Source organism: Notolepis coatsorum (genome assembly GCF_963971535.1).
Source record: "Notolepis coatsorum genome assembly, chromosome: 6".
NCBI lineage: Eukaryota > Metazoa > Chordata > Actinopteri > Aulopiformes > Paralepididae > Notolepis > Notolepis coatsorum.
In genome coordinates, this window is record NC_140170.1 from 2,974,671 (window position 1) to 2,984,268 (window position 9,598).

Below are 9,598 nucleotides of genomic sequence, written 5' to 3' on the forward strand. Positions count from 1 at the left end.
TTCTCACTGAGAGGGCGTAGCGTGTGGGAGGACCACACTATCCCCCTCACGTCCAATCCGCGCTTAGCAGGCGCCCCGACCGAACTGTAGGAGTCGCTGTTTACAACGACCCGGACCCACCCCGCCAGCTTCTCCCACCCTCTGATACAGCCAATCGTATCAGTGCAGACGGCCAGCCAAGCTGGTGACAACCCCGGAGCTGTGAGCTGGATTCGAACAGGCAAATCCAACTCAGCTCCGGGGCTGGTGACGAACGCAATCTCCGCTCGACCACCTAACCGCCCCCTATTATTATTATTATTATTAACCATCGACACTCCCTGTGGGAACGTGTGTTTTGTTAAACTCCTAGTCTTCAATGTTAAAATGGTAAACGGTGCATCTTTATATATAACAGCTTTTATCCAAAGCGCTTTACAATTTAGTTCCTCACATTTCTACCCGTTCACTCACACATTCACACACCGACGGCGGAGGCGACTGTGCAAAGTGCCCACCTGCTCATCGGGAGCAGTTAGGGGTTAGTTAGTGTCTTGCTCGAGGACACTTCGACACGCTGCCCGGGAGGAGCGGGATTCGAACCGGGAACCTTTCGATAATAACCAGACGACCGCTCTACCTCCCGAGCCACTGGGAGTTAGCAGACAGACAGGTACCTTCAGTCTTCAGTGTTAGCAGACAGACAGGTACTATCAGCTCTATCTTTAATCTTTCAAAATGTTGTGTTGCTATCGCATGCACTTATCTGTGTTTCATTACACATATATGTGCATGCTTACCAACTGTTCGCCTGTTTTACTGCAACACTACTATCACCGACATCTAAGAAGGGAGATCCCCCCTTGAACGGCCCTTCTAAGGTTTCTCTCCTCCACATTGCCTGTGGTGCATTTTTTCCCTATTGCTAGGTTTTAGTGAGGTTTTCCTTACCTTCGCGTGTGGTACGTCTGGGAGTGTTGCATTTATTTAAAAATGTTTGGACTTTATGGTGTTCTTGTTTTGTTCTTGACTTATTGTGATGTTTCTTCTTGACTTGTTTAAAGAAGACGTGTCCGGCCCATGGGGACATTAACGTGTGTTGTCGGGCCTTACAAATACATTTGATTTGATTTGATTTACCTTCAGTCTTCAGTGTTAGCAGACAGACAGGTACCTTCAGTGTTCAGTGTTAGCAGACAGACAGGTACCTTCAGTCTTCAGTGTTAGCAGACAGACAGGTACATTCAGTCTTCAGTGTTAGCAGACAGACAGGTACCTTCAGTCTTCAGTGTTAGCAGACAGACAGGTACCTTCAGTCTTCAGTGTTAGCAGACAGACAGGTACCTTCAGTGTTCAGTGTTAGCAGACAGACAGGTACCTTCAGTCTTCAGTGTTAGCAGACAGACAGGTACCTTCAGTCTTCAGTGTTAGCAGACAGACAGGTACCTTCAGTCTTCAGTGTTAGCAGACAGACAGGTACCTTCAGTGTTAGCAGACAGACAGGTACCTTCAGTCTGCTGAGGTAGCGTTTGCTGTGGACCACCAGGAGATCCTCCTCTGTAGCTTCGCGGGCCTCGACGATACTGGCCTCAGTCAGGAACTGCTCCTCTGAAAGGAACGCACCACAGAAGATTAGATTCGATTAGATTAGATTAAAAATGTATTGTCATCATGCAGCACAAGTACAGTGCAACAAAAAGAGGTTTGGCATCCAACCAGAGTGCAAATGTATCAGTAAAGTGTGATAGTAATATACAATGTACAGGAGATTAAACTGGGTATAAAATATATAAATGAGTACTACTACTGAGTAATAGTGCTAATCAGATGTATGTACAGAGTTGTAGTATTAATATGTACAGTGATACAGGTATAAATACACTATGGAACTGACGGAACAGAAGGATTCTCTCTCTCTCTCTCTCTCTCTCTCTCTCTCTCTCTCTCTCTCTCTCTCTCTCTCTCTCTCTCTCTCTCTCTCTCTCTCTCTCTCTCTCTCTCTCTCTCTCTCTCTCTCTCTCTCTCTCTCTCTCTCTCTCTCTCTCTCTCTCTCTCTCTCTCTCTCTCTCTCTCTCTCTCTCCTAAATTCATACTGGCTCTAATTTCAAAGAACCTCTGAATACTGTTACATGAAAATGTAAACAAGAGTAAAACATACTCTTTGCACATAACTGCCCAATTGCACAGCCCTGGCCTATTCCTATTCTACTTATAATTGTACTATATTCTATTGTGCTAGATTTAATTTAGTTTATATCCCATTTGATTTTATTCACCCTCTTTATTTACAGTTGTACAGCCCTGGCCTATATTTTATTTCATAATTATAGTATATTCTATTGTGCTTAACTTAGCTCATATTTCATTTGATCTTACTCCACCTCTTTATTGTATTATCTGTCTGTCCGCTAATGTCGCACCGAAAATGACCAAAGCCAATTCCTTTTATGTGAAAACGACTTGGCAATAAAGACCTTTCTGATTCTGATTCTGATGTTGTGCTTTGTACATTATCTGTGCTCCTTTAAGATCAACTAGATCACAAACCTTTAAAGCATCTAATGAATAAATAGTGCATTGGTTGGCTCATAATATTAACACTAGAACAGCCATGGAGAAAATGTCACTGATTCCCGCCGGAAGGGGTCAGATGACCCCACAGTTTATTAGAAATATGAGACAAATAAACAGTGTAAACTATATAATTACCTCTTAATATAAAAATATGAGGTTTACCAAAGGTTTGAGTGACAATAAAAAGTTTAAAAAAAAATTATAATAATAAAAAGAAATATTATACTTTTTATTTTAATTTTTATGGAAGAGCCACACATTGATGGGCAAAGAGCCACATGCGGCTCGCGAGCCATGGGTTGGCCACCCCTGCGCTAGACGCTCGCAAAGTGCTGTGACTTTCCACATATATATTCCATATATATGTGGAATAACGTTCTAATTACATTTCCCTGAAGTCATTTTGAAATTTCAGAAACCGTGCCAGATAAAACGGGTACTTTTAGGAAAAGTCATTGAGTGACAGAGCTGGAGCTCGACCAAGTGACGAGAATACATTTATTGAAAATGCCTAGGGGTCATTTGGCCCCTTGTCGGCTGTGCTAGTGTTAATCTATTAATTAATATAATACATTGTACTATTCTTCCAGTTCTCTTCCCTGAGGGGATCAATAAAGGAATATCTTATCTTATCTTATCTTAGTTAGTGAATTCGTGTTGGCTTTGTACGTGTTTCCTCCAGACTGTACCTCCTCACAGATCAGCGATGTATAGGGAGTATGAGAGGAAATGGCGGCTGAGTGGCGCAGTGGGCAAGGCGCTCCCCACTAACGCAGGAGATGCTGGTATCGAGCCCAGCTCTCTGCGTTGCTACCGGCTTGGCCAGTCGTCATAGTAACACAATTGGTAGTGTTAGAGGGTGGGAAAGCCGGTGGGTGGGGATTGGACGTTGTGGACAGCGACTCCTACAGGTCGGTTGGTGCGCCTGTACAGCAGAATCAGGAAGTATCGGGGGCAGCGTGAGCCTCCCACGCGTTACTCCTCGCCACTGAGAGATCGCGCTGTTCAGGTGAAAAGATGCGACAGCTGCCTCCTCGTGTACCGGAGGGGACACGTGATGCAAGGCTTCTGTCCTCACTGCAGCCGACCAGTGGGAGGCATAGTCTAGCAAGGTTCGAGACAGGGGAGGGAAGAATTGAAGGGAGAATTGGCGAGGCGAAATTGGGATGGGAGAAAAAAAGAAAATAAGGAGAAAAAGTGGATAAAAAAAATTTATAAATAAAAGTATGAGAGGAACAATACAGTATAGTGAGTCCAGTGGAAATATCTTTACTTCTATATAATATTGCAACAGTTTCAGACTGAATCCCATGATACCAACACTTGGCAGATAAGAGGGTTTTGTTTTGATTAAAGTCCTGCATACACAGGGGCAACCATTTGTTATCTGGGAGGTTTGTTCACTACAAGAAGATGCTGCCAATTCGCGTTAGATGTAAAACTGCATAGTAGATAAATAAGAGTGGGAGACATAAAAAAAAACATGCTGAAAAGTGGATTTAAAATTGTTTTTTATAGTTTTTATCCTCCACCTCTTAAAAATGTGAATGCATTCAAATGGTATAGCGTGTAAACAAACTGACAGCACGTGGGAGTCAGCGGCTTGTGCGTGGAGCAGCCAGAGTTCTGGTTCTCACAGACAGACGGGTTTGTTGGGTTTGTTTTACCTGCAAACCTCTCCCAGAAGGGGGTCTATTTAATTACCTCTGCTAAGCACCCCCCTGCACCCCCACTCTCACCACACCCACCTCCTCCACTGACTAAACCTCACCTCACCACTCTGTTCGTTCCGTCTCTCCTCTCCTCTCCTCTCCTCTCCTCTCCTCTCCTCTCCTCTCCTCTCCTCTCCTCTCCTCTCCTCTCCTCTCCTCTCCTCTCCCCTCCCCTCCCCTCCCCTCCCCTCCATTCCTCTCTTCTCCATTCTTCTCCCCTCCATTCTCCCCTCTCCCCTCCACTCTTCTCCTCTCTTCTCCATTCCCCTCTCTCCCCATCTCCTCTCCATTGCGTTCCCCTCTCCTCTCTCCATTAATCTCCTCTCCATTCATCTCTCTGTTCCTCTCCTCTCCCCTCCTCTCTCCCCTCCCCATCTCTCCTCTCCTCTCCTCCCCTCCTCTCTCCCCCTCTCCTCTCCGTTCCATTCCCCTCCCCTCTCCTCTCCTCTCTCCCCTCCTCTGCCCTCTCTGTTCCTCTCCTCTCCTCTCCCCTCCTCTCTCCTCCTCTCTGTTCCGTTCCCCTCTCCTCTCCATTAATCTCCTCTCCTCTCTCCCCTCCTCTCTCCCCTCCCCATCTCTCCTCTCCTCCCCTCCTCTCTCCCCCTCTCCTCTCCATTCATCTCCTTTCCCCTCTCCCCTCCCCTCCTCTCTCCCCCTCTCCTCGCCGTTCTATTCCCCTCTCCTCTCCGTTCATCTCCTTTCCCCTCTCCCCTCCCCTCCTCTCTCCCCCTCTCCTCGCCGTTCTATTCCCCTCTCCTCTCCGTTCATCTCCTTTCCCCTCTCCCCTCCCCTCTCTCCCCTCCTCTCCCCTCCTCTCTCCCCTCCCCTCTCCGTTCCGTTCCCCTCTCCTCTCCGTTCATCTCCCCTCCTCTCTCCCCCTCTCCTCTCCTCCCATCCTCTCCTCTCCGTTCATCTCCTCCCCTCTCCCCCTCTCTACTCCTCTCCTCTCCTCTCTCCCCTCCTCTCCCCTCCCCTCCTCTCCTCTCCTCTCCTCTCCTCTCCTCTCCTCTCCTCTCCTCTCTCCTCTCCTCTGTGTTTGTAGTATTTGTCTGTGTGTGTGTCCGTGTGTTTGTTTGTCCTACCTTTTAAGAAGTGAATAACCTTCCCCCACTTCCCGGCGTCAAAGGGGTGCAGCTTCTGTAGGCCCAGGAAGCTGATGTTGTAGTCTGGGTGGTAGACGATGGGCAGACACGTCTGCGGGACGCTGGCGTACAGCTCGGTGCTGTGAGGAGAGCTGGGGAAGAAAGCAGGGGTCGTTGGTATGCAGGCAGCAGCATCGCCGTTGTCAAAAGTGACTTTCCTGGTACATAATAACTAACAGACGACACTGGAGCGGCCTGTCGTTGGCTCTACTTACCTCCCTGTTCCCTCATTATCTTTCTTCTGAGACATCGTTTCCAGGCATCTCTACTTTCATCTGGAAATCGGAAAATCATCAAAACGTGATGCTCTGGGAAAAACAAATAACATTCAAAGAGCTGTTATTATTAGGGACAGCTGTTGTGGTGTTCTGACATTCAGACTTAGTGAAAGGGGGGGGGGGGGTTTGAAAGTGAAAACACTTGTTTTCATTTTCAAAAACCAGCCCCCCCCCCCCCCCCCTTTAATTTAGTCTGAAAGGGGAAAGTTGATATTTTACTGTACAAAGATAATAAGAGGGAGAAAACTACATGACCCATAATGCGTTTCACATGTTGCGCACGCGCAATGGCCGGTAAACATGACCGAAAGACGCAACGGCTCAGAGAGACATTCCTCACGGTGCACAGAACGCAGGCTTCCTCGGTCACTCTTCACTGTGGACAAATTTACTTTAATATGCATATGAATATTAATGTTAATGTTCGGACAATTTTGCAGCAGCGGTAACCAATTGTACCCACGGATACGGATTGCGTGACCGCTGACTCCAGATCGGTTCGACTCACCTGCTGCTGGTCATAATAATTTACCACGAGCAGATGTTCAGCGTTTTCGTGCTCAACGGGATTCAGTCGGGATATTTTAATAAGATAAACCTTTAGAATTAGACACCGAATGTTGTCAGATATATTGCTGCTCAGAGTCTCAGACGTCCTCCCTCCTGTGTCTCTGTTCTGCCGTCGCCTGCGTTACACTTTGCGCATTTTCTACTTTCCCTCCTGTGGATTATGGATTTGTACCTGAATTCACAACTCAAGCAGCAACTCCAGACAGAAGTGGAGGGTAGCGAAAACGTAAATCAACAGTCCCATTGCGACTTCTACTTGTTAACGGGCACGGAGAGGAAACATCCAGCATTCGGAGCCTCGGCGATCCACGCAGTACTTACTGCAAATCCGGAACGAAAGAAATTACCCCCGGCAGGCAAGTGTAATAAGAGATCAATGATTTTATTATATCTGCTCATGTCGGGTGACATACATCAGAACCCTGGTCCCGTAATGACACGGAACCAGAGACTACAGCAAGAAGCGATGGAGGTTCCCATCGCGACCAACAGCATCCACGCAATTGACGCTCCAGCCAGCAGTTGCACCAGCCGACCAGCAAGCGGCGACATACCCTCACAGAAGCCCCAGCGGACTCGGCGAGTGGCTAAAGGAAGAGCGGCGCGGGACATCGAGACCACCAAGGACCCGACGGTTAGCTTGGCTGGCCCCGCCAAGGCCAAGGCCGCCATGCCAGCAAGTCTACCCGGGCCGAGGCCAGGACAAAAGGCACCCCCCCTCCCCCACAATGGAGTACAATCAGACATATCTGTAATCAACCAGCCCCCCCCCCCACATCGCGGGCTTTCACACAAAGGAATACAGACACAGACACCAGCAAAGGACAAAGCATCACCCCACCCCCCCCTCCCCACCCACGGCACAAACAGCAACAACGCCCCCCCTCCCCCCACCACAGGACAGGACACAATGGAACAGAGTTACCTCAACTGTGACGACATCAAACTTATTACAAGCAAAAATGGACTTCACATATTTCACTTAAACATAAACAGTTTGAAACCGAAATTGGCTGAAATCAGACATTTGTTTCTAAACGGTAAGGCAAATATATTATGTTTCACAGAAACAAAACTTGACTCATCTGTTCAGGATCCAGAGATAGAAATCGAGGACTATTCAATCATCAGGAGGGATAGGAACCAGTATGGAGGTGGTGTCTGTGTGTATATACACAAAGATACCAAATTCAGCAACCGTACTGACCTTAACCATGACGAGATTGAAACTGTATGGATTGAAATCTTATTTGAAAGGGCAAAATCAGTACTAATAGGCACAATCTATAGACCACCAGAACAGACTGGTTTTTATGATACTCTGGATGTGTGCTTAGCTGGAGCTGAGGATGCGGAAAAAATTCTTATTGGGGATTGGAACACGGATATGCAACAAAAAAATGCACCCGTCTTCAAATCCTTCAATAGGTTTTGTGATCTGCACGGCCTCAGCCAACTAATCACCCAACCCACAAGGATATGTGAATCAACTCAGACTACCATTGACCTCATACTGACCTCTGACAAGTCCAAGATCTCCAGTAAAGGGGTTATAGCATGCGGGTTAAGTGATCATTACATGATATTCTGTACCCGCAAAAAGCTAAAACTAAAGGCTGGCTGTCACAAAACAGTCACATCTAGAGACCTCAAAACCTACTCTAGCGAGGCCTTTAACCTTGAACTGGAGAGTCTGGACTGGTCAGATGAACTCAATGGTACACTGGTTGAAGAAACTTGGCTTGGCTTCAAAACCAAATTTTCATCAATACTAAACAAAATGGCCCCCCTAAGAACCACCAGGGTAAAAAATCGCGCTGAGCCATGGATGCACACTGAAATACTGACCGCTATGAAAGCCAGAGACAAAAAATGCTCTGAGTTTCGTAAAAGTCAGTCAAAGCTTACCAAAAGCACGAGCAGTGAACTCCAAGACCACGTGACTGAACTCAAACTAGAAAGAAACAGACTAAGAAATGACGTAAACTCCATGATCAAAACTGCAAAAAAAAATTTCATCAATGACAAAACCGAGGAAAACAAAAATAAACCACGTGAACTTTGGAAATTACTCAACAATCAACTAGGCTGCAGTAAAAAACTCAAAACCAGGTTCTCAAACATAAACATAAAGACGGACAACACGCTCATCACAGACAAGCTGGATGTAGCCAATTACTTAAACACTTTCTTCACAAACATAGCCACAACACTGGTAAACAAACTACCCTCCCACTCAGGGCAGTATGGGGTAGAACACATAGTAGCATACTACATGAACCTAGGCGTCCACAAAGACGACTTCAAACTGGAAATAGTAACTACAGATGAGGTACTCAAAAAACTGAGCGCCCTCCAACCAAACAAGGCCACTGGCCATGACAACATCCCCTCCAAATTCCTCAGAGACTCAGCAGCAGCCATCACCCCAGTCATCACACACATAATAAACCTCTCCATAAAACAGGGACACGTCCCCAAGGACTTCAAAATTGCGAGAGTAACACCCCTGCACAAAAAGGGCAGCAAATTAGACCCGGGTAACTACCGCCCTGTTTCTATCCTTACATCCATCTCGAAAGTCATGGAAAAAATAGTATACGAACAGATCGAAAAATACCTCGCGGAAAAAAATCTAATCTACGAATTCCAATCTGGCTTCAGAACATCCCACTCCACTGACACATGCCTTCTCTACTTGAACGACCACATCAAACAAGAGGTGGACGCGGGCAAATACTGCGGCATGGTCATGCTGGACCTACAAAAGGCCTTCGACACTGTCAATCACACCATTCTGATTGACAAGCTAAAAGCAATTGGTTTTGATAGTTTATCAGTGAGCTGGATACAATCCTACCTGGAGGGGAGGGAACAGATGGTGGAAGTAAACGGTACCCTATCCCCCCCCCTCACAGTGAGCTGTGGTGTTCCACAAGGAAGCATACTAGGACCGCTACTATTCCTAATTTATGCAAATGACATGTCGTCAGCTTGTGACTGCAACTTGTTCCTGTTTGCGGACGACTCAGCCCTGCTGGTCTCTGACAAGAACAAGTTACAGGTTGAAAAAGCCCTCAGCTCGGAACTAGGCAAAATCTGCATATGGCTCGCCGACAACAAACTATCATTACACATGGGCAAAACAGAGTCCATTCTCTTCGGTTCAAATAACAAACTCAGCAAGACTGACGACTTCTCGGTTACAGTGGGTGACAATATTGTCACAAGGAAAGATGAAATTACCTACCTGGGTTCCATCCTAGAGGCTAATCTTTCCTGTGACAAAATGGCATCCAATGTAATAAAAAAAGTCAACCAACGAACGCGATTCTTGTACCGG

General features: G+C 46.6%; 1 protein-coding gene across 1 annotated transcript in view; it reads right to left on the reverse strand.

The window, feature by feature from the left end:
- Positions 1-5,670, reverse strand: part of hdac11 (histone deacetylase 11) — a gene marked incomplete at its 3' end in the record, with an annotated part of 134,670 nt that extends 129,000 nt beyond the window's left edge. Inside the window, exons 1-3 of the mRNA XM_084317101.1 lie at positions 5,623-5,670; positions 5,348-5,499; positions 1,487-1,587 (exon numbers count right to left, since the gene is read on the reverse strand). Coding sequence (XP_084173227.1) covers positions 1,487-1,587; positions 5,348-5,499; positions 5,623-5,657 — 288 coding nt within the window. The 5' untranslated portion in view covers positions 5,658-5,670. The remainder of the gene's footprint in view (positions 1-1,486; positions 1,588-5,347; positions 5,500-5,622) is intronic.
- Between the last annotated feature and the right edge of the window lie 3,928 nt (positions 5,671-9,598).